The sequence below is a fragment of the Rhinolophus ferrumequinum genome, chromosome 6, assembly GCF_004115265.2.
Source record: "Rhinolophus ferrumequinum isolate MPI-CBG mRhiFer1 chromosome 6, mRhiFer1_v1.p, whole genome shotgun sequence".
In the NCBI taxonomy this organism is placed as follows: domain Eukaryota; kingdom Metazoa; phylum Chordata; class Mammalia; order Chiroptera; family Rhinolophidae; genus Rhinolophus; species Rhinolophus ferrumequinum.
In genome coordinates this window covers 78,862,623-78,887,511 of record NC_046289.1, presented here as the reverse complement: position 1 = coordinate 78,887,511, position 24,889 = coordinate 78,862,623, and the positions used below count along the sequence as shown (strand labels likewise).

The window sequence follows — 24,889 nt, the reverse complement described above, 5'->3', positions numbered from 1 at the left end:
TATATGAGTGAGATAGGTCCCAAAAGGCCCTATAAGTTAAATATTTAGGGTTCAGAATGATTTTGTGATTGAAAGAATCACATACATGGTGATAATGATCCCAAGCGAGTTTTGCAAAGCCCACTGAATCTACAATGAACAAGGTTTCAGGTACTTATGTATTTGCCATCCAGATAGCTTCTTTGGTCAACGGTCTTTTCAAATCTTTTAGCATTTTTTTAATTGATTCTTTTCTTAATATTGTTCAGAGGGTTTAATATGTTCTGGATACAAATCCTTTATCAGAAATGTAGTTCACACATATTTTCTCCCAGACTGTAGCTTTTCTCTTCATTTTTTAAACAGATCTTTCAAAGACCACAAGTTTTTACTTTCAATAAAGTCTGTCAGTTTTTAAAATGTGTTGTATTTGTGGTGTTCCACCTAGGAAATCTTTGCTGAAACCAAAGTCATAAACATTTTCTGTGAGGTTTTCTTCTAGAAGACTTATAGTTTAGGTTTTATATTAAGTCTAAAATCTATTTTGAGTTAATTTTGGTAAATGGCACAAAACCATAACATTTTTATAATCTATATATACATACTCGTATTTGAAAAAACTACCAATTTTGTGCACTACTACAGTGTAGTGCCAAATATGATTCTGTTATTTTAAAATGTTTTCTCATTGAATGATTATGATACTGTTCTTTTAGTAGTAATTACACCGATTTTTCAAAGGTAAAGGAAATGAGGTACAGAGAGATCCTGAGGCTTGTGTGTGATAGGTGGAAACAGCAACATAGCTACTTTGTCTCACTCTAAAAATCATATGCTGTCCAGTGTTGTGAAAAAGAAGTTGTTTTCAACAACAGTGTGCTCATGTTAGGAATGACCCGTACAGGTCACAGATAAACATTTCTTTCCACTTCGACCTCCCCCCTGAAGCCTGGGGCTCTGGACCCTAGATTCCTACGGCCCTTATCCCAGCATGACCCAATGCCCTGGTGAATGGGTAAACTGATGGCCCCCTGAAAGGATTTGACTGGTGAATTGGAAAGCCTACTGTGGCGTCTCAACCAAATGGAACACGACTCAACAGTAAAGGGAACAAAGTACAGATGCACATACAACATGGATGAGATTCAAGTGCATTATGCTGAATGAAGCTAGAGTCAAAAGGCTATATAAGTGGAGTCTTTTGGAAAAGGGACAGAAAATGAATCAATGGTTGCCAGGGGACAGGAGTGAGGAAGGGATTGGCTACAAAGAGGCACAGGGGAATTTGGGAAGGGTTGCTATAACTGTTCTTTGTCTCTAGTACGGTGTTGGTTACACAATTATATGTCTTTGTTGTACACACACAAAAAAAGGGTAGATTTTACTTTGTATAAATTATAGCTCAATAAACCTGACTAAAAAGCGTAAACTCAGATTTTCAATTAATACAGCTCTTTTCATCTGATGAACCAGAGTAAACCAATGAATCTGTCAGCCTGATTCTTCAAAAGAATACAGGGAGTCCCTCAGCAGCCTGTTCCCTTCTCTGCCCTGAGCAGCAGCCAGAACAATGCCTGCACACAGCAGATGCCCGGTCAGCAGGCACTGAGTTGAACTCGGCCATCATTGAACTGTTACTTCTTCTGGAGTGGGAATACCCAGCAGGTTTCACAGCTTTTATGGTTTTTCTTGTTTATGAATCAAAAGTAAGCATCTGCATTTATGAAAAGTACAGTGACACTTAAACTTGAAGCAAAGCACATAGGACCTCGACCTGGTGTCTTCATGTGCAAATGTATTTGACAACAGTGATGCTTTTTGTCGCCAGAAACCCCACTGCGTATTAGAACATTTCAATATATAATGTACCTCACCTTTGTCTCCCACCCTTACCTAAGTAGTCTAAAGGGCAATTTGTATGCTGGTGTTCCTCATGTAAATAAGGTCATTATCCTCTTAAAGGTATAAAGTCTCCTGTTTGCAATGGAGCTTTCTAAGAAACAGACTTGACCTTTTTCTCCCTCTATTCAGAGTACCTGCAGTGCTTGCACTCATTAGCTGGAATTTGACTCCATGACATTTTTACTTAATTTTCTTTTTCCTCTATGTTGGACACATGGGGCAACCATTTATGTTCTTTCTTGACCTGAGGTGCTCTCTAATCTCTTTCCAGCTGTGGCATTTGTCATTCAGTCACATCAGGATATGGTGACTCTTCTTTCCCCCACAGCAATTGCTAACTGTTAATTGATTCATTTCAGAAAAGGAACCAGACACAGTCCCGTGGACTTAGGTCCATTTAATTAGTGTTAACCAGAACAGTGAATAGAAAAGCAATTTCCTCTGGAGTGGAAACACATTCTTTATTAGGTAACAGCGAGAGCAAATAATAATAGTTTTTAATGCATTTAGTTTTTTAAGTGCTGTGGATTGATAATAGAATTAAAAACAGTATCTTCCTCTGTTAACACTGATGATGATTACAAAAATAATGATAAACAATATTAATAATACCTGGGATTCAAACTCAGGTCTTTCTGACTACAAAGCCCATACTGTTAAATTGTTATGCTAAGAAATTTTTGTGATAACTACCACCAGCATGCCAAGAACTGTGCTAATCACTTTGTGTTCTCCTGTCAGCCCAAGGAAGTGAGTCACTTAGCCAGTTTAATAGAGAGGGACCCTGAGTTTCAGGGAGGTGATGTGACTTTCCCAAGGTCACCCATTGACCAGGATTAGAACTCAGGTATGCTCTGACACAGCGTCCGTGCTTTTCATGACTACTCACACCACACAGCCTTTAGAGAAATAAAGTACTAGCGAGGACATCTCTGGAAAGCATTTCTAGAAACTACTTATAATATGATCCAAATTATGATTCTGATGGGTTTTGCTTTTGAACTTGAAATACTGTATTTGCAGATTATTAGGACTTAATAAAATGTAGAACCTTCAGCAAATAATACATGTTTTAAAGGCGTTGGTTTATTTATTCAACCAGGGATATTAATTGATCACTTAATATGTGCATAAAAACTCAGAGAAGTTATTATCTCTGTTCTCCCGCAATCTGTTAATGTCAGGTGTGAACAGACTAAGGGGTGGCAATATAAAGTGATACGTTTTACGACACAATTGTGCCCAGGAGCCTGTGAGAACAGAGAAGAGGGTAGTCAGCATCGTGTGGAGCAGGCAGATCACAGAAGGCTTCCCAGAGCAGGCGATACTGAGCTGAGTTGAGGGACGGAAATGAATAAGCCAAAGAACAGGGACGTATGCATCAGCAGTGGCTGGAATAAAAATGTATGTTGAGGGGAGTATTCTTGGCTGACTTCTCAGTATGGAGATGGATGGAATAAAATAACCATTTTCTAGCTCTCTTTAATTATATAGAGTTCCATTTTTGCATCTCTTTCATCGTCCTGGCAAGAGGCATCGCAGCTTCTACAGCAGATGTTCTGCAGCCGCCTTAGAGCTCAGCTGCCTGGGTGGGAAACAAAGGATCACTCAGGTTTTAACTGTAACACTCTGGGTTCAGGAACAGGTAGATCCTAAGTGGCTTGCTTGGTGAGCAGGGTTTTAGCCCTGCCATCAAACGCCCGCTGTCCTGCTGCTTACTTCTAGTTAAACAGAAAAATGAAGGAGAAGGATCTATTTCTTGCTGAGCCTGAAGGAATCCATGTGAAATGTCATAATTTTCATAGGACTTGTCACCTGCATGCCTGGTGACTAACAATTCATAGGGATCTCTCCTTGATTGTTAGTAATTATGTTCTAAATATCTGGAAGCATTCAACATAATTAGCTTTCTGTGACCTCACATATATAAATTGTTATAAATAACCCTATTATAAGTATGAAAAGTAAAAGAGACCATTATATGACTTTGGCAAGTCACCTAGTAGCACCTGCTACCCGATCATGCTAACGAATCTTCCTTTTTACCTCCAACTTGGGATGTGTATTTTATTTATTTTTTAAAAATTTGTATTAAATTTATTGGGGTGACATCGGTTAGTAAAATTATGTAGGTTTCTAGTGTACAATTCTGTAATACATCATCTGTATATTGTATTGTGTTCACCACCCAGAGTCAGTTCTCCTTCCATCACCATATGTTTGACCCCCGTTACCCTTTTTTACCACTCCCCTGAATCTTTCCCATTTGATTTCTTCCATCACTTTGAAGATTTATGAATTCCCTTTACTTTCAAAAGTCATTTTTTCCTCCAGAGATTTGATAAGCATTCACTTCTGTTTCCCTCTAGTTTTTCTGTGGTTTGGTATTTTATTTTAACTTTTTACTCTCAGGTATAAAATATAGGTGTGTGTGTGTATGTGTGTGTGTGTGTGTGTGTGTGTGTGTGTGTGTGTGTCTGTATTTATATTAGTATAACATAGGAGGTAAGATTCTAAATTTTATTTTTCCCCAAGTAGCTAATTGCTACTAATTGTTAATGATTTGTTAAATAATATTTCCCTGGTGAATTGATTTATGATATCTCTTCTATATATTTTAACTTTATACAGAGTGGATTTCTGTGCTGTCAGTTCTACCCTATTGAACTTTCATGTGTCTTATACAACAAACATATATTTTAAAATATCATAGTTTTATAGAATACTTTGGTATCAACTAGGGCTAAATTTCTTCATTACTCTGCTTTTAATTTTTTCCATTCTTATGAGGATATTTTCGATTCTTACAGAAGATCTTCAGATAATTCCATTAAGCCAAATAAGATTTTCTTAGAATATTATGGTAGATGTTTTCTTAAAAGTAAGTTTTTGAGCCCTCATGTATAATTCATTTGGGCCCTTTGGAAATAGTTTATTTAAAGTCTTTTGATAATCTTTGTTCATCTACCCTAGACTTCACTTCCTTCTCCAGTATATTTGTTCTTTTTTTTTTTAGTTTGAAGACAGTCCATTTCTAGAAAAGATAGACGCAAAACTATAATTTAGTAGTTCTGCTTTTATTATTTTGTTTGTTAGCATTAAACTATATTTTCCATGGTTCAGGCCTACCTCTGCTTCATTCTTTTCACGTATGACACAGCTAAAAGGCCTTTAGTTCTGTTTCAGCATTTTAAAAGCTTTAGCTTCTTCTGTCTTTAGCCTCTCTGTGTGGTTCTCGATAGGCAAGCCACTGTTTGTCTTCACCAGGCCTCTGTGCTGCTGCTTCTATAGCTGAAGCGTTCTTTGTCCGTAGGCGCTTCTCAAAGAGTGTCCTGAACAGTTCCATCAGTTTCTCTGAACAGTTCCATCAGTTTCTCAGATTCCAACCCCTTTTCTTCCTATTTAGGGTAATTTGTTATTGTGCTATCAATCTGTCTTGTGAGACCTCTTTATTCCTCTTGGAGCCATATTTTTTTAAGAGTCCCTGGCCATGGACTTATAAAATATTTTCCCAGAACTTTCTGAACTGCCTAATCAACATATCTAAATACATTTTATGTGTTTTTTTTTTTCTTCTTTTCTCTTGGCTGCTATTATCTTTGAGATGATAATACTCACAGCCTCTGAAGTTCCTATCATTGTACCTCACTAACATTTTTCCGGTCAGATGTGAGTCAGAAGTAGAAATCCCCCCAGTTTTTTTTCCGTCAGCCATCTAACCGATGCTATCATAAATGTCTCAACAAGAATTTGTTGAATGTTCTTGTTGCTGGAGAGCTGTGTGGTCTTCCCAACTCTAGATGTCTGGAGGTATAACAAAATGTGAAATGGTATGGTTTATTGGAATAATTGCACAAAGGGAGAATCTGGTACCAAAGGGGCTTGGAGAGACTGGGACCATTGGAGAAGCAGAAAGAAACGGCCAGCCTCAGTGTGTAGGTATATATGTGTGTGAGGTGGCAGAGGGGAGTAGGCCCATGCAGGCTTAATTTTACAAACACTGCCACACATCTGGCCACAAGAGTGTAGAAATGGTCTGTTCTCATCTCTCAGTTATCTGCCCTATGGACAATTTGGAGTCACTCTTGATAACTGTCCTAACAGTGCACCGAAGATGATGAAGTGTCAAGAATGCGCAATCATTATAAAGAAATGTGTAGATAATCCTATAAATTATCTATCATCACAGAAAATCAGACTATGTAAAAATGTTCCCTCTTTATCCCATTCTCTGCTTTTCAAAATACTCTTTATCCTTTCAAGAGTCTAATAGTCTCTCCTTGATGAAGCTTTCCCTGACAGACACAGGCAGTCTCAGTCATCATTTCTTTTGTGCTTTCATCCCTACATTTTGTATTGATGAGCTAGGGGTCTGTCATTCTCATTTTGACTTTGACCCCTCAACACAAAACACTGTTCATTTTTCTGTGTCCAACATATAGTATATGACCTAGTAGGTTCTAGATTTACTAATAAACTATCACATAAATCAACAATGTTTGCAGGTATTAACACCACTTGACCTACATGAGCTGATTTAAGAAAGACATGAACATATCTTAATTTTAAATGCTTGTTTTCAGAACTTTGACTACCAGATACAAGTTACAAAGGTATGTTTGGGATTCAATAAAAAAAAAACCTTTCTAATAATTTTTGGTATTCACAAATGCAACAAATTGATTTGTGAGTAGTCTTATTCCACCAAACTTCAAGGAACAGAGGAAGATTTACATATTTCTATCGTGTGTGTATGGATTAATGACAGAATGTTATATAGAGATGGGCAGGATGTTTCTTAGCCACAGAATACCTTAAAACTGATGAATATGTGTGCTTATATTGGGGGAGTGATATCCAGAGGCTATTTTCAATATTCCAAAGGCTAAGGGGAAAACAAATTTGTCACAACAAATCTGTACAGCTTTTAAAAACTTCACAATATTTTGCTTTTGGTCAGACTTACCAATTGGAGACACTGGTTATCATGGGGGCACAAGCTCCAATTGGCTTATAGTTCTGCATTACCTTTGATTTTTGTAAAAATTTAAAAACCAATTATTGTTACTAACTTCAATTTGTTTGAATGGAAAAGGATTTCAAGAAATTGAGTCTGTAAAAAACACATAGCAAAGGGATTTTTTAAAAAAATCAATTTCATTCTAGACATTATTTCATGACTCTTTTCTCCCCATTAGTTTTTGCATCTCATAATATGATGATGTGGTATGTTGCATTGCAGTGTTTTGTTGTTGTTCTTGGTTTTTTTGAAATGTTTTTAAATTAAATTTACGGGGGTGACAATGGTTAGTAAAATTACACTCATACATAGGTTTCAAGTGCACAATTCTGTTGATACTTCATCTATATACCACACTGTGTGCTCTCACCACCCAGTCAGTTCTCTTTCCATCACCATATATTTGACCCCTTTTATCCTCTTCTATCATCCCCCTTCCCTCTTACCCTCTGGTAACCACTAAACTGTTGTCTGTGTCTATGAGTTTTTGTTTTTTTAAACTTTTCAAGTGGTTCATAAAATAAAGATGCAATTTATTATCCACAGTGTTTCAATGTTGAGAGAAATATAAGTAGATTCAGAGTAGCTGAGAGAGTTTTTATGGGAGAGGTGTCAGGACTGACTGAATCAAGATCCTATGTTACCTAGGATCTATGCAGCTCCTTAAATTCTCTGAGACTCAGTTTTCTCATGGGTAAAATGGGGATGATGATAATAATATCTACTTCGTAGATAGCTTGTGAAAAATTGAATGAGGTCATGCTTGCAATATGTTAAACTTTTTTTCTTCTTTTATCTGACATAAATTAGCGATGCCAGAAGAGTTAATGCTTTTACTAAATTGCCAAAGTTACCAGTAAGAAAAAAATTACTGAAAATCTTAGATCTGACAATATTTTATCTTATTATGCAAATAATTTTGACCTCCAGAAATTATTTATTTTGCTTCAGAAGCCTCATTTCTTCCGTACTACTAACCAAACACTTTATTCCATTTTGTGCAACCATTTATAATGAACCTTAAATGAACTACTGAATATCTTAGAGTTTTTGGCTCAATTACCTGTTTCAAATACTCAATGACTAAGGAAAGCATGTCATTTTCTCCTCTCCTCACTGGAGTATAACAATAGACTGTGAATAGAGCAAATCAAAGAGACACACAAACTAGTATAAGGGATCCATTGTGTTTAGTTTGTAGCCCTGTCATATGGTTTTAATTTACGTTGGCTGATTGATTATAACAGACTGACAGATAGCACATTGTTCCTTTCTCGGAATCTCTAGACACTTTAACATTCCTATGCTTATCTGTCCATTTTGATTCCAAAACTTAAGTGAAATGGAATTACAGCATTCACTTTGTTTTCCTGTGCTAAATGATGATCTCTGAAGTGCAATTTTGTGATTAGGCAAGATGGTATGCATATATTCAGCTAATGCTGTTTCCCCCAGGGTGCAGCACAGGTAAATTCACAGTGAGTGGATGTTGTGCTTTGATTTCAAATGGATGCAAAAACTCACCGCACTTGGTAGCTTTATTTTTTTTAATGTATTTAACTATTTTTGAATTAACAGGAGAATATTAAAATTGAACTTTATAAAATGGCATTTAAACATAAGTCAAGGGGGCTAACTGCTTATGAATGTTAATCCCTTCTGAAAAGTGAATAACAAACTTCCTGACAAAAATTGGTGGAGGTGGTCATTGAAAATCTTCAGTTTAATTATTTATATTCTTCCTGGTTAATTTAAAAAAAAAAAAAACTGAATGCCTCTTGGTGTTAGTTTTGTCAAATTCTAATGTTCCTTATTTTGAAAACTATTCAATGAATTATTGTCATATTATTAGTATTTGTTTGGTGCTAAAAGGTGACGTTTAAGAGAAGGGGGTGGAGAAGCCAGGAATTAATGGTTGGCACAAAGTGTTTTATTTAACTATTTTCTTTGATGTTTTAAAAACTAAATTTGTCCATGAGTATGAGAGACCAACTTTAAAGAGGATTTAGCATTTCAAAACTAAGACACATTTTTGTCAAACCACAAAAGTAGATCGTTGGTACCCAAACTGTACATTTTTACTGATTTACATAGAATAAACATTGACTATATATTGTGAATCTTGAAGTGACAAACATAATATGTAATTTCTCAAACTTAATTCAATTGAAATTATTTTCATTGGTAATATTAACACTAGTCAGGACTCTAGGTAGACAATGCTAGTGCATAGTTATTTGGCTACAGTTTTTTGATCAGCTCCTTCTTCCCACACTTACATTTCTTAGCATATCGTTCAGTATAGTTAGAGCTTAATAAATCTTAGTTATTCTTGTTATTTTCATTACCTTTCCAACTGAATAAAAACCGTAACTTTAATAAGTTGATAGATGATTTCAATAATAGAGCACAGTAATTTGGAGCAAAGTACTTTTACTCAAGATTCAAGGAAAAACCAATCCATTAACATTTTTAGTCTTCTATTATGGTCCAGTTCTATGTTTTGTGACCTACCAATAATATTCTTTCTGATAGAACGGATTCACTTTACTGTATGTTCTATTATCATTTACCCTGATGGATGTGATACCCTCAAAATTGTCCTCATCATTTTGGACACCTATGTAACAGAGATGAATTGCCTCCATTTTTATCCTTTACTCTGTCACACCTTGCCGACTTGAGTTAACAAGATTAAGTACTTCACAAGTACATTGAATGAGTGATTTGTTAGTCCATAGTCTCCTATCCAGGTACCAACAGGGAAACTGCAAATGTTTATTCCCTGCATCATAGAGCTATTGAATCCAACTCTTTGGGCAATTAGGGAAGGTAAGATGTAACACTGGTAATGATGAATAAGACAGTGTATTGAGGGCTAAAACACCCGTGGGTCAGGTCCTAATTCTATTTAGTATCTGTGTAACTTAGGCCAAATTGTGTAGCTTCTTTGAACCTTAGAAGTTATTTCATAATTGCTGTGGGGTTTTTTGTTTGTTTGTTTCTGTCTGTCCTTCCTGCTGGTCTGGTGGGCTCTGTGAAGATGTCTTACTTATCTTTACATCTTTATCCCCAGCATCGTGTCATTGGCAGCTTTGAAGGTGCTTAACAAATGTGTGTTTAAAAAGGAAGGCAAGAAGACCGGCAGGACCAAGAGAGAGGAAGGCAGAATAGAAGGATATATTTACGGCCTAAATTTGCCCCCAGATTCTCTTTGAATAAAACCTTATGAAATCAGGGGCACATGGTTCTTCCCAAACATTAATGGTAGTTTAAACTTGAAGGGCCTGGAGAAGTTGCCCTCAGTCAGACCTTCCCTTTTTATGTACGAGAAACCGAGGGTCATGATGGTTAAGTCGGTTGTCACTGAGGGCAGAGCTTCATCCGACTCTTCTCACCCCCGGGGCCACACTTTCTACACCATACCCAGCAGTCTCAGCGTCAGGCTATGTGTGCAAGTGGCTCTAAAAGATACATCCCTGCTCATTAGAATTTTGGGAAAAGGGATGCTCTTTCATTTTCAATTCTTTATACCTTTTTATTTCTTGATTTGAACAACAAGAAACTCAGAGCCACTTTTATAACACAATAAAAAGTACCAAGTAGAAAAGTATAATTAAAAAATAATAATTTCAATATTCTGCACAAGTACCATATAGGATAAATAACAATAAGCAATAACAAAAAAAATACCCCGTAGCATGACTGTCATTTACTAAAGTATATTTCTCAAAGAATGGACAGGAATTCACCAGCGTGTGTATTATAATAAATTCCTCTGTTTGGCATATTAGTGAAGAGGCTGCTTCATTATTTTTAGGTCTGGATTTAAATGCTTGGCTATATTGCTTAAGAGTTCAAACTTCTCTATCTCCCCAAGAAGAGGCTACTCAGATTTCTTATCTTCCAGTTGTGCCCCGCCCTTCTAATGTATCTCTTCATGGTCATATTCAGGTGCACCATCTTCTCATCTGTCTAAATTCAATTCATCAAATTTTTTTCTTTGGATTAGTGTTACTGATACCTATCGGGTTCATTTAAGGAAAAGAAAAAGCAAATATTTTTAAGTAGCATCAGGTATTTGTAAATCGAGTTGAGTTATCCTTTCATTCATGCCTTCCTCCAGCATTTTGGCTACTTTCACAGTGGCCTGGCACTTTGTCAATCAGGAAGAGAACAGGGAGGGTTGCTATGGCACCACTTGTAAAGTTGTGGTTGGGAAGAATGGAGTCTCATGGGTAAAAGTCAAGTAGTGTTGCATTTTATCTTTCCTGATTTTGACTAGAGAGTTATATTCATATTTGCATATGATTATCTTGCATACTAATTATCTACAGATCAGTGTATTCATTCGCCTTATTTTTTAACATTATTTTTACAGCTTCTGCCACCTTTGAAGACTTTCAGATTCGTCCCCACGCTCTTTTTGTTCATTCGTACAGAGCTCCAGCTTTCTGTGATCACTGTGGCGAAATGCTGTGGGGGCTGGTCCGTCAAGGCCTTAAATGTGAAGGTAAAGTATTTCTTTCCCCAACCAAGCTGAATGTATGCTGGAGTTATCTACTTATGTTGTGCCCTCTACAATGTCATCTTCTTTCCCCCAGTTGTCTTGGTGGGATCTGGGTGGTGCATAGATTCCGTTCATTACATTTCCTGATCTGGAAAACCCGATTCTCACATCTTTTCCCCTTAATCATGTGGATATGTTTATTTTATGTTGACTATTTTGGCAACAGACTAAAAATAAAATTTGCATCTTAATCCCAATTTTGGAATAGTAGTCATTCAAGAAATGTTTGTTGAAATGAACAGCTGAAAAGAGCAGAGATTCAGGAGGTTAATCAAATTATCCAAGGTCGCTCAGCTATTGAGTGGCAAACTCGAACTTGTACCCACATTTCTACACCAACATCATAGTTTGTTTCATCAGCCTCTGTGGAAAGAACTCCTTGAACTGTAGAGTTCAAATGTTGTGATGCATTGTGATTAATTTTCCCTATGTGTCCACTTACATTAGAACTTAGGGTAGCTAAAAATGGCTCAGATCACCTCTTTGGAGTTTTGTTGCTACATCCTTCAAAACCCTAGTCCATTATATCAGAGGATATCTTTTAAAACTGATAATCACGGTAGTTGCTGAGCTTGTCCAATGAAATCAAAATTCAAAACCCAGATTATTTACAGGTTAGAAGAAAAAAATCAGAAAAAGCTCAAAAATTTGAGTTTCCAAATGGTCCCAAGACAAATGGAAGCAGTGCTATTTTTTAAAATGCAAAATATACAACTGACACTAGAATAGCTTTTAATTTACAGTAGAACAAAAGTCATTTTTATTTTCTTCTTCCAGGATGTGGTCTGAATTACCATAAGAGGTGTGCATTTAAAATCCCCAACAATTGCAGTGGCGTGAGGCGGAGAAGACTCTCAAATGTGTCCCTCACTGGGCTCAGCACGGTCCGCACAGCATCTGCTGAGCTTTCCACCAGCGTCCCAGATGAGCCCCTTCTGGTAGGGCTTTCTGTTTATCCATTCCCCTGTTTGTATCAGAAATGCGGGACAAGGCAGTAACCGTGTCAATCCAAGACAGTGCTCTGGGAGGGAGGTCACAGCCAGAGTGTTAATGACTGCTTCTTCTGGGCCTTCGGGGCTGTAGGTTGGTCAGTGCTTCATCACATATCCAACAGCTTTGAGTTTGCTTTTATCTGGGAGTTTAGTGCAGTTATAAAATATGTGAGGTTTCATCGTGGTCATAGGGCCAGAGAAGAACAAACCAATGTGTGAATGTTGCAAAACATAGTTTGTCAAAATTTGGAAACTAGAGTGAAAAGATGTTTTTCTCTGAAGATTATTCAAGCACTTTGTGGCATAGCTGAATGTTTATTCTGGGAGAAAATTTGAAATTTGCTCTTAATGGAAATATGAAATTCTTTAATTGCTTGGTGTTACTGGCATACATTCTGGTGTATTGTCAGAGTGACACTATTGACAAATGCTGTGAGAAACATAGCACCTTAATACTTTAAATAGTTCCATTACCCCTAAAATGTGTATTTTATAGACATAGCTTAAATATTCTTCTTTAGGAAAATTAAATTTGGAATTTAATTTTACCAAAGTAAAAAATTTGGTAATTATGTCAATTATTTAAAATAAGAACATTTTTCTAAAATAAGATAATGGTGTGAGGCTTTAAATTTCCCATATTTACTCCCTCCCCCAATGGATATTACAAAGACTTTTTATAGTCTGGCTATTGTAAAAATCAATTAAAGAAAAAATTAAAAATTACTAAAACTTTTAGGTTAAATAACTCCTTCTTGGAGTGGAGAGGCGCAATACTTTTTTAAGACACCTCTAACAAGTTGTATTAATTAGTTCATAGTTTGAAAACTATTTTATTATGATCTTTATATCACTTTACTTTGTTACAGCATAAGCCAGACATATAACTCAAATGAATGCTTGTTTTGATAAACAGGAAAATTTCATACTCTGTTTTTCCATGACTTTCTTTTGGGAGTTTCTTGTGTTTTCAGACCTTCAACAGTGAACCTGTTTGGGGAAGGCAGGTACTAAATTCCACCAATCACTAGAAAAATATGTTGTATTTTGGTAACTATTCAGAATGTATGTATGTGATTATATATTATTCTGTGAAGTCACACTAATTGGAATTAGTGATGTTTTTACTGAAAATGCTTAAATCAAAAGCTGTTTGTTTACTTTTCAAATAACTCTCGTGTCACCTTCCCAACTCTGAAGTTCCTTGATTTAGTTTGAATTTTTGTAAATAGTGATTTTACAAGTTACAGCAGTTACTCTTTCTTTTAAGGATAGTCACTGAGAGTCACAACGTTTACAGGATAGACATTTAAAGACAAGTTTAATAAACAAAGTTATAAATTAATTATGTATTATTATTAGTTTTACTAAGAAAGGTTTTTAAAAATTATTTATATCTCACAAAAAATATAAAGCTCTAAAGGCATTCATCATTAGAATACATTAGGATCTAGATAGTTAATGCTGAAGATTCTTCTTTTAAATCTATCTGAACTTTTTATACTATATACACATGTACATATAAACATTTATACACATGTATATTACACACTTCAAAACATCACATGTAGAATTTAGTTTTATAAATACCAATTAAATTATATGTTTAAATTATGTGCTTGCAAATATGTATAAATATATAATTTATATATAAATATAGTTTAGGTTGCATAGCTATAGTCTTTCAAAAAGGTTTTGTGTTTTTTTAAACCAAATTATTTAATTGCATTCTGTAACCAAATTAAATAATTATTTAATTATTTGAATTACTTGATTAAAGCTATATTTTCTATTAAATATTTAATTCATTCATGCTTTAATGTCGAATGGAAATTTTTGTAGTAGAAGGCTTAAAAATGTATTTATTTTAGAAACACATTTTTGAAAATCGGATTTTAACTATGTCTGTCAAGAAAACTTGTAAAATTGTGATCAAATCAGATATTTATGAAATGAGAAAATATTGAGACCATAAAATACTTTGAAAAATATTATCATAGACTTTTATAGCCTTGTATGAAATGCCTTACAGGTAACCTCTAAATGAGAAATGCCTTTGGGAATAATGTTTGTGACACTGGCACATTGTCTTTCAAAGTTGTTTTCCATGCATCAAAACCCTTTGTGCCCTCATGGGGTGCCTATGTGTCTATTTTTTATCCAATTCTCGAGAAAATACAAAACATGGACCCACCTTGAGGAGGGCACATACTTCCCAGTTGCCCTGAGTCGTGTAGGGCAAAACCACCCTGCTTACCCAGGCATGCTTAGAGTACAACCAATATGTCTCCTTTCATCCCTGGGCAAGACATAAAAGGCCAGTAACTTTAGTTTAAAATTTGTAGTGAATGACTAGTCACAGGTAATATTATGGCAATAATAGTGAAACCTTTTAGTTCTATATACAATAAACAATATTTTCCATTTCTGAAAAGGTTAATGGCATTGTTTATTAATACCACTAGATCAGCCATGTTGGAAGTCTACCATGGTAAGTGTATAGATTTTTCTCTCAAGCGTAAGAAAATGATTTTTCTCTTCCATACTTGATTACCTATTTTGACTACAAAATCACCATTTCACATACAGATTGAGACATTAGTAATTCCATTAGTTTACCCATTTTGGCACGTAAATTGAATTTCAGATTTCTATAGTGCTGCTAAGATAGAAAAAAAAGGATCACAGCATAGATCATATGACAAGTTTTATCTGTCATCAACTTTGTCAGTAAACTGTATTCATTATACCAACCATAAAGCAATTCGTCTTTTAAGAAAATCCAAAATGTAGTCAGTTTATTGCAAATGACTATGTGGGGATATATATCTTTTTGTAAATCATCATTAGAAAGAAACAAGAAAAACTCAGTAGATCTTTAAGTCAGACTCACTAGTACATTGTGTCATTACATACTATACATACCAAGATTATATCAGTTTTATAGACTTTTAGACAGTTGCAGAAGAGAAGTCAGGATTAAATGATCCCATCATTTCTCTGTGCTTTGCTCATCTTTTTATTTTTATTTACAAATGTTCTTGTGGTATTTGGGAAAAGTTAAAGCCATTTCAAACCATAGTATGCAAGACTTAGTCTTAGACAAAAAAGTTGATATCTGTTCCAGAACTTTTGCTTCTAGCTATGGAGAAGCTCGTATCAGATCAACTCTCCTGCAAGGGACAGTTATAAAATCTGAATAAAATAGAACAGAACAGTATGAAACAACATTTGAAAGTACCCAAGAGCACCCAAGGCAATCAGGATTTCAAGGACTAATGTCTCAGAAAGAAGGAAATCACAGAGAAGTCGATGCACAGAACAGCTCCTACAATAAAAGTATTAGGCTCAACATGTCAAACCAGGAGAATTTCTATACGTTTCACAAAGCCGCAGTTAAGACAGTGTGGTATTACCCCAAAACAGAAAAATAAACCAATGAAATAGGACAGAGAGAGTCCAGAAACTATGTGATTATACAGGCCAACTGAATTGTGACAGGGATACTCCCATTGTGAGAATAGGATGGTCTTTTCAATAAATATTTCTGGAACCAATAGAAAAATATCCAGAAGAATTTGGAATAGGAAAAGTTTTTCTTAAAGAGGACTCAAGTCACTGGTGACGAGGCAAAAAGACTGATAAATTAGATATTATTAAAATTAGGAAAGTAGTTTAATCAAAATATACCATGAAAAGAATAAAACAGCAAGTCACAGAATGGGAGGAGATATTTTTATTGTATATATCCTATAAAAGACTCATCTAGACTGTATAAAGAACATCTACAAAAAAAGTTAGAAGACAGACATACTGCATAGGCAAAATACTCGAACACTTTATAAAAAGAAATAGACAACAGAAAAACATACATTACATCATTAGCTATCAAGGAGTCTAAAGTTAAATCTATAGTGAGATATCTCTACACCAGAATGTCTAACACTGGGAAAAAAAACAAACTGCAAATAACAAGTAATAAATATTTTTTTATTTAAATATTTACTGTATTTTGTGATCACACCTTGTATGTATGATGTCAGATGGGTTCTAGATTTCTTAGGGTGATCAGTTTGTAAGTTGCATAAATGGCTTATCACTAGGTATGTTGTATATCTAGAACTAATATAATATTATATAACAATTGGAATTGAAAAATAATATATATGAAAAGAAACAAAGTGGCTGTATCATTTTGCATTCCCACCAGCAATGAATAAGAGTTTCTGTTGCATTTGCTGTTGTCAGTTTTCTGAATTTTGGTTATTCTAATAAGCATGTAACGGTCTGTCATTCATGTTTTAATTTGCATTTCTCTCATGCCAAAAAATGTGGTGTGTCTTTTTATGTATTTATTTGCGATCTGTTTGTCTTCTTTAATGAGGTTTCTGTTAAGGTCATTGGCATATTTGTAAATTGGGTTTGTTTTCTCATTGTTGAGTTTTAAGAACTCTTTATATATTTTGGCTAACAATCCCTTATCAAATGTGTCTTTTGCAAATGATTTCTTCCAGTATGTAGCTTGTCTTCTAAATGTTCTTGACATTGTCTTTTGAAGAGCAGAAGTGTTTAGTTTTAATGAAGTCCAGCATATCAGTTTTTTCTTTCTTGACTGTGTCTTTGGTTTTGTATCTAAAAAAGCATTATCATATCCAAGGTCATCTAAGTTTTCTCCTGTTATCTTCTAGGAATTTTGTAGTGCTGTGTTTTATATTTAGAATGAATTTTTGTGAAGTGTATAAGTTCCATGTCTAGAGTCTTTTTTTTTTTTTGCATGTGATGTCCTGTTCCAGCACCATTTGTTGAAGAGACTATCTTTACTCCATTGTATTGCCCTGTTCCTTTGTCAAAGATCAGTTGGCTATATTTATAAAGGTCTATTTGGGTTTTTTTTATTCTGTTGCATTTATCTATTAGTCTATTCTTTCACCAGTACCACACTATCTTGCTATTATAGCTTTGTAAGTCTTGAAGTCAGGTCGTGTCAGTCCTCCAACTTTTTCTTCTTCATTATTATTGTGATTATTCTGGTCTTTTGCCTCTCCATAAACTTTAGAGTCAGTTTGTTAATATCCGTAAAATAATTTGCTGGGATTTTGATTGGGATTGCATTGAATCTGTAGTTCAACTTGGGAAGAATGGACATCTTGACAATACTGAGTCTTCCTATCCATGAACATCTCTCCATTATTTAGTTCTTCTTTGATTTCTTTCATCAAAGTTTTATGTTTTCCTCATATAGATTTTGTGCATTTTTGGTTAGATTCATACCTAAGTATTTCATTGTTTAGTAGTATTAATGTGAATGGTATTGTTATAAGCAGGTTTTTAACATCTTCATTCATAATAGCTAAAAGCTAGAAACAAATAAATAACAAGTTATAAAGTTATTAGGTTTCTTCATCACAGGTTATGTGAGAAAAATATAAAATATTATAGCAGAATAATTGATAATAAAATATAGTTCCAAGAATCCTATCAATCAATTAAAAGAAAATTGAGATATAGAAATTACATTTTTCAATAATAGAAGATATAAATTCTTTGGGTGCTAAATGAAAAGTAACATGCCACAACATTCTAATGTACATAGTGTTCATTTGCAAAATGAACATTGCTTTCTAAAGTAGTTTTCACCACAGATGCAAAACAGTAATTCATATGACAAAAATTAAAACAAAACTACAGTATGATAGGTGGCTCTCTTTTTCTTGGTGACCTATAGACATCTTGGGTGATTCTAATTTGACAGCACAGTAGATAGATAGAGCTGTGTGTTTCTGAGAATTTTTTCTTTAAAATAACCATCCTCTAAAATATTCTATAAAAAAAATATTTTCGTGGTCAGATAAGACTGCAAAATGTTTCTTGGTCCATTCAAGTATTACACATCACAGTATTCATTAAGCATAATTATGGGTCTCAGAAGTCTTTCAACAATGAAATCAGTGTTCTTAAACTGACTCAAATATGGATTCCTTATTCTTATAAAACCTAGGACTGTCTTATGTGGGGGAAAAAATGGACTTTGAGAAAGTAGAGGAGTGAGTGGATTAATACACGTTGCATAGACCATCTTCAGATACCATGAACTGACCAGCTGGAGTTGAATTCTGCTGAGAGTGCAGAGTAAAGGTGTTTAGGACTACAAACTGGAGGATATCATGAGCTTTGGATATCAGATGTGTTAATGACAAGGATATTTTATTTTGGAGATTGAGAAACTTGATTGGTTTCCTCTCCCAAAAGAGAAAGCTTTGCCACCTCTATGAAAATGTTCCATAAAAGAACATGCAGACACTGACATAATTTCTCATTAAAAGTCATGTTTGAATCTGTTCAAAATAGTGGTTGTTGCCCCTGAATTCTGCACATGCTGCACGTTAATTCAGAAATATAACAGGAATTACTGGGTAACAATCCTGGTAGAACCTCAATCTAAATATACAGCACTTGCCAATGTCTATGACAAAATGGGTTAACTGTAGGTTGCAAATTAGGGGTTCAGAGAACAGATAATTGGATTTTTTCAAAGTTCAATAATTTATTCAACATTGGCAATATCACTGATTTCAAAACACAGTCAGGCATTTTGTTAAAGAGGCAACTATATTTTAATTTTGATTTGTTTTATAGTTAACAGAGCTGCCCAAAAAAACTTGAAGGAATAGGGGTGAGAAAGAACATATTCAGTATAAATTACCGGATACGTGTTGTCTATTTAACCAAGATGTTTCTTAAATTTTTTTCATTGATGCTCCTCTTAAAAAAATTCAGAATAACCTTTCCACTTTTGAACTGTATTTCAACCTTGAATAAAGTCTTTCAGAAAACAATGATATGAAGCAAAGTTTTTAAAATAAGCAAAGAATGCACTGGAGGCATAGTTCTCTCATTAAAACTTTAACCCACTATTGGACTTTTCAGGTTGGTAAACCACTGACTGAAACTGATTATTCATCAGCGTATTCTTGCCTTCAGACAGATAACAACTGCCTTACGTTTGATTACGTTGATGACCTTTTTCTTTCTTTTACCATTGAGAGGATGAACTATTGTGAAGAAAATCTAATCTTTCACTTAAAGGTCAAAAATGCTTCATTCCGACTCTAATTTATTTTCAACAAGATGAAAGTGCTGTCTGTCATCACTGACACCATGACAAGTAGCTTCACTTTTTTTTTTCCTCTACCAGCTCATAACTGTAAACTGATTTTTGTAGTCTTGACTTAGTGTCTATAATATCATTTAAATGTGAAAAACTAGTTTCCAATTCAAATGTTTCTGTGCCCACAAAAACTGATTAGTATAACATTTTGCTTTTCTTGAAAACAAATATATATATATATATATATATATATATATATATATATATATATATATATATATATATAAAACATTATTGAGTAACATGGATTGCTTTCCTGGAATAACACTGTTTTCTTGTCTCTTTCCTCCTTCTGTTCTGCTCCTTTGTTCTTACAACTTCATGTTTCAGTCTCCTCTGAGTCCTGGCTTTGAGGTAGGTACCAACTCCACCTGGTGCTCAAAACGTGCTTCATTATCTTTTGCAAACCAACATTATAGTATTAGGTTGACATCAGACAGTTATATGCATTGATTCTATGAGAATAATCAGGTCAGGATTTAGTTCAGAGAATCATATGTCAAGTACATATGAAAAAATAAATGTAAAGAAAAAGCATTTAGCTCAGAATCCAATCTATTGAAGTGTAAAACGTCCACTGGTTTTTGTTATTGTTGTCTTTTCTTGTTGCTGTTTAATTTTTCTCAGCCCTCAGTGAGACAAAGAGCAATGCAGGCATTAGATTAATAGATTTCGATTTGTTAAATACAGTTTTGCCTTCAGATACTTGAGTCCATGACATGGGTGTCTTTTCTATGAAACTGAGCAGACAGGTTGAGAATAGAACAGGACAGTCGCCACTCACTTTACCCAGGAGCATGTTAATTGAAATGTACGCATAGCGGACCTGAGTCCTGACGCCAGGCAACAGAACTGTACAAAGTGGAGGTCGCTATCTCAATATGCAAAGGTTTGGGTTGACGCAGTAAGGAACACAACAAGGGCTGCCTGAAGGGTAATGTAACTTTTTCAGGAAAGGAAAGTTTAATCCTTAATATATTACCACGATCTAATTATTTGTAAAAGGATGGGATGCCAGTGGATTTCCCAAGCTCTCAATTCAAGAAGAACTTATATGAGGCTGTGGAAAAAAAACACAAATTTCTTTCATAGGGGTTTAATTATGTCCTCCCTCCAAAATGAGTTTTTTATCTGTCTTAAGCAATTAATAACCTGAACACAGAGAAAAGGCATTTAGATCAAGCACCAAAGCAGAGTATTCAGCAGTGCTCTTCTTATGATAATTGTTTTGACCAATTGCCTTGTGAATGTTTAGTTTTTCTTATTTCTGTGCCTCTTGCAAATTGAGAGTTGATGTATAGTTATTTTCTCTCGTGAGACTAAATTTCAAATACCATTTATCAGTGTTCATTTTAAAATGGTCTTGTCAAGGTAACTCTAACAAAGAAAGCTAATGAAAACACGACCAGAACACATTCTGGGTTAAATAAAATTGATGTCAAGATATCTTGATTTATAAGATGTAAAATGAAGTAATCTGCTTCAATAATAGTAAATCCCTACGTTTAAGAAAGTCATCCTAGTTCAAAAAGTGTCCTACTCAGAAAAGTCCAGGGTGAAAGCTTGGTAATAAGTTTTGATATGCTTGTAAATTTGAATTTTGTAATTTACAGTGCCTTCCAGACATAGTTTTAAATGTGAATTAGTATCTCTCCCTTCAAATTATCCTTTGAGAATAAAGCCAAAGAAGGATGGGACACATTTTTCACTTCCTTCTCCTATATTGCAATCAGGAACAGATTGTGTAGGTCTCAACAGCAGTCCGCTTATCTGTGGAAGTTGTGCAACTTAAAGGCATCAAAGCCTTCACTGGCTAGCTCCTAAATGGAAATAAGATGCGTTTTCTGCATAAGCTATTGTTCTTAAGCTTGTTTATATCTAGTGTGTTTACAGGTAACAAATCTTTCTCTTTATAAACGCCTTGGAAGAAAATGATGCATAAAATTTGACGAATTTTTTCAAAGAAACATTTTGGTGACAGTTGTGTTTCAGAATTGTTATAGAAGCCTGGTCATTACTCCACGTTCAGCATGTTTTGGTCAAAGTACACTTTTAGGTTTGCAACTCTAAGATGCAAAACTATAGAAACTTAGATCAATTCTCTGCCCTCACTGAGCTTGCATTAATGAACAATATGCAAACAAAAAAATACAATAACATACAGTCTTGGTCAAAGATTTCTGATATTACATCACAATTATATATGTTAATTTACTTAATCTACTGATTAGGTTGTTTTCATATTTTAATTTTAAACAAGGAAATAGTATCCTTGTATGTATTTTTTGCACATTTTTACGAGTATTAGTAACATTTGTTGAATGAATTAGGATATAACCATTTGTTGAATGTATTAGTAGGTTATCTTCTCAGAAGCCAACTGGACTAGAGAATATATACATTTTTTTTTTGCAAAACAGTTCTTCAAAAAGTTGTAAAAGTTTCAGTTTATAAGTCCACTGAGTACAGTGTATGTGAGCTTCTGTTTCTTCATACAATTCCCAACTATATATTTTGTCAATATTTTTAAAGTTTTTTTCCCACTAATTTGATAGGAAAAAAATTTCTATGCCTAAATGTTATTTTCGTATTGGAGCATAAACAGCTTTTTAAATATTTATTGTCTATTTGTATTTCACCTGTGGTGAGTTGCCTGTCTCTTTTTCTATTGACTTGCTTATTGGTTACTTGGACTCTATGTGTTGTGACAGTATTCCTGTCTATTAACCTATGATAGAAGTATATTTTCAGTTTTATGTGTGTTTTTGATGTCTTTTCCCATACTAGTATTTTAACATAAAGAAGACATATTTTCACTCATTCTCTTACTATATATAAACTGATGAAAATAAATCAAAGATTAAACATAACATTTTTATCAAGTTATTGAGGAGAATGGTCTTTTCTTGAGGTAAAGGAGCTGAAGCCAAGGTCGAAACTGAAGCAGAATTTAAAACACTGGTGTTCTTTGCAACCACCAGGTACAATCAGTGACTTTTTTTTTTTTTCAAGTAAGTTAGGCCTTATGGAATTTTTTAAAAAATTTAGATCTTTACTGAAATTATTTTAAATGTTTTTAAATGTCTTTAAGGAAGGATTTATTATTATAGCTTTGAGGTTAAGGGGTACTATGGAGAATTTGGTGTTGGTAAAATTAAATGCTTCTAGCCAAGGTCTTTTTGGTAATTCTTAATATTCAGAGCCTTATTAGGAGATAAATTGCTCATTCTGAATGTTTTCCCTGTGTTTGACTGTTTTATATTCTCACTTTTTGCATCCTGTAGTTTTTATGAACGTTAGGCAATATTCAGTTTATTTTTTTATGTTAGGGTGCATATGTTCTAAATAATAATTTCCCATAAACTGCTATTATTTTCATAAAGATTACTGACTCACATTTAATTAAGACAAGTATTGTACACAAACGAATGCTTGGCTGAATATTTTCTTAGAAAATCTCCCCCTTAAATGACTCATTCCATTACTGTGTTCGTTCATTTAACAAAAAAAAAAAAAAAAATCAAGAAAAGAGAATTCCAGTATTGCATTACCTATCTGTACCTGGATATGATCCTGATATGCTTTATAATAGTCGAGGTAGATTATTTTCAAATGAACAAATGGAAGAAAAAAAGCTATTTCTAATCCCGAATGAAATTCGGATATTTCTGGCCAAATTAATATTTTCCGGGATATTTTCCAAAGTAGCAAAAGTCTATCTAGAGGTAGAGACTTTAATTGTTACTTTTGTGTTCTGGAGTTCCAGGAATCCTGGTGATTCATCTGAATTAAAAAGTCATTTTTCCATTTAAATATGCACCATGACATATGTTGTATTTGCCAGATATTGCAAGATTTCTTTTGATGATTGTGTAAACTAGTTCTCCTAATTCAGACCTGGGCAGTGTATACTTTCAGTAAAGAAAGACATCCAAGAATCCTTTACCCAGCATTTCTCCACACCCTGAGAGTTAGGAGAGCATGTGCAGTGGTGGGTTTGTGGAAAAGGAGCCATTCCATAAAATTTAAGAGTGTGTGTTCTGCTTTCATGTGCTACTAATCAGCTATTGCCTGATTTCATTCTACGTGTCAGGCTTATCCTACGTATGTTATTAATTCAGGCTCTGAACAAAAACTTGCAGATGTGCAATTCTAAATATGAACGCTGCAGGAGAGTTCCTCATGAATTGCACTGGGACATCATACCACTTATCCACACTTACAAACATACACATCTTACGAACAAATGGATGTTCATTGAAGACTCTGAAGGTCCGGCATTCCCCTCAGGAAAGGTATCATGCCTTCCATAGCACCCCCCACAATCATGCCTTAAAACATTGTTTCTACCTTAAGATGCAAAACAGCGTTTCCCCCGCCCCATCCTCCCGTCCCGCCTCCCCTTGTTACCAGTAATAGGCACTCCTGAATGGCCATCTGTATCCATCTAATGTCATGCCAGACCTGGCCAGATTTCAGTCCCTTCTCCTTTAATTCCTAACCAGTCATGACTACTGAGCTCCTAGCTGAATAATATGAAAAAAGATTGCTCATGTTCAGTTCAAAAGCTTATGTCTTCATGAATGCCCCTATCCTAAATCAATAAGTGAATGAATGATTGAATGAATGAATGAATGTAATAAAGGTTAATGTAGAAGAAATAATGAGGCATGTGGAAAGTGGAAGATTGGAATCGGTACTATAAATTAGACTTCTAGAAACGAGAGAAATAATCCAGCTTCTAAAATATTTGTCTGTGTTTCAGAAATATTTTGATACATTATTTTACTTGTTCCATTAGACATGGTTTTATGATATTTGGCTCTTCTCTCCCTTCTCAAAAAGAGTAAAAGTGTTGCCATTTTGATAATAAATATAATGTAATGCAAGCTGAAACAATGTTCAGAAATTGTGAACAAACGTACCTTTTTATCCAAGTAGCCCAGGTTTGAGTGGTATCTATTTCTCTGTGGCTATGAACTGGATATATCAATGAATGATATTGTTTCATTGAATTAGTGCTTTTCTGTATTTTTAAAACTCAAAAAATTTGGGGTAGATAAAGAAAAGAGTTTTATCTTTTTCCTCTCTCTTTTTAAACTGAGTTACATTAAAAATGTAGTCTTTGGTTCTACTATGATTTTTCGGAAGCATATAAATAGGCTAAGATTCTATAAAATATTCCAAAGTTACCCTTATGGGCAACTTTTAAAGGGAGAGGCTCTAACCTTTGTAGTTTTGGACTGTGTTTATGGCAT

At 34.5% G+C, this 24,889-nt stretch overlaps 1 protein-coding gene across 3 annotated transcripts in view; it reads left to right on the top strand.

Annotated features, from left to right (window-relative positions):
- PRKD1 (protein kinase D1) overlaps positions 1-24,889 on the top strand; it is a 299,064-nt gene that overhangs the window by 210,962 nt on the left and 63,213 nt on the right. For 2 of the 3 annotated variants that reach the window (XM_033109339.1, XM_033109341.1), the window contains exons 3-5: positions 11,283-11,414; positions 12,249-12,409; positions 19,962-19,985. In XM_033109339.1, coding sequence (XP_032965230.1) covers positions 11,283-11,414; positions 12,249-12,409; positions 19,962-19,985 — 317 coding nt within the window. The remainder of the gene's footprint in view (positions 1-11,282; positions 11,415-12,248; positions 12,410-19,961; positions 19,986-24,889) is intronic. The other variant, XM_033109340.1, reaches the window with a different exon arrangement.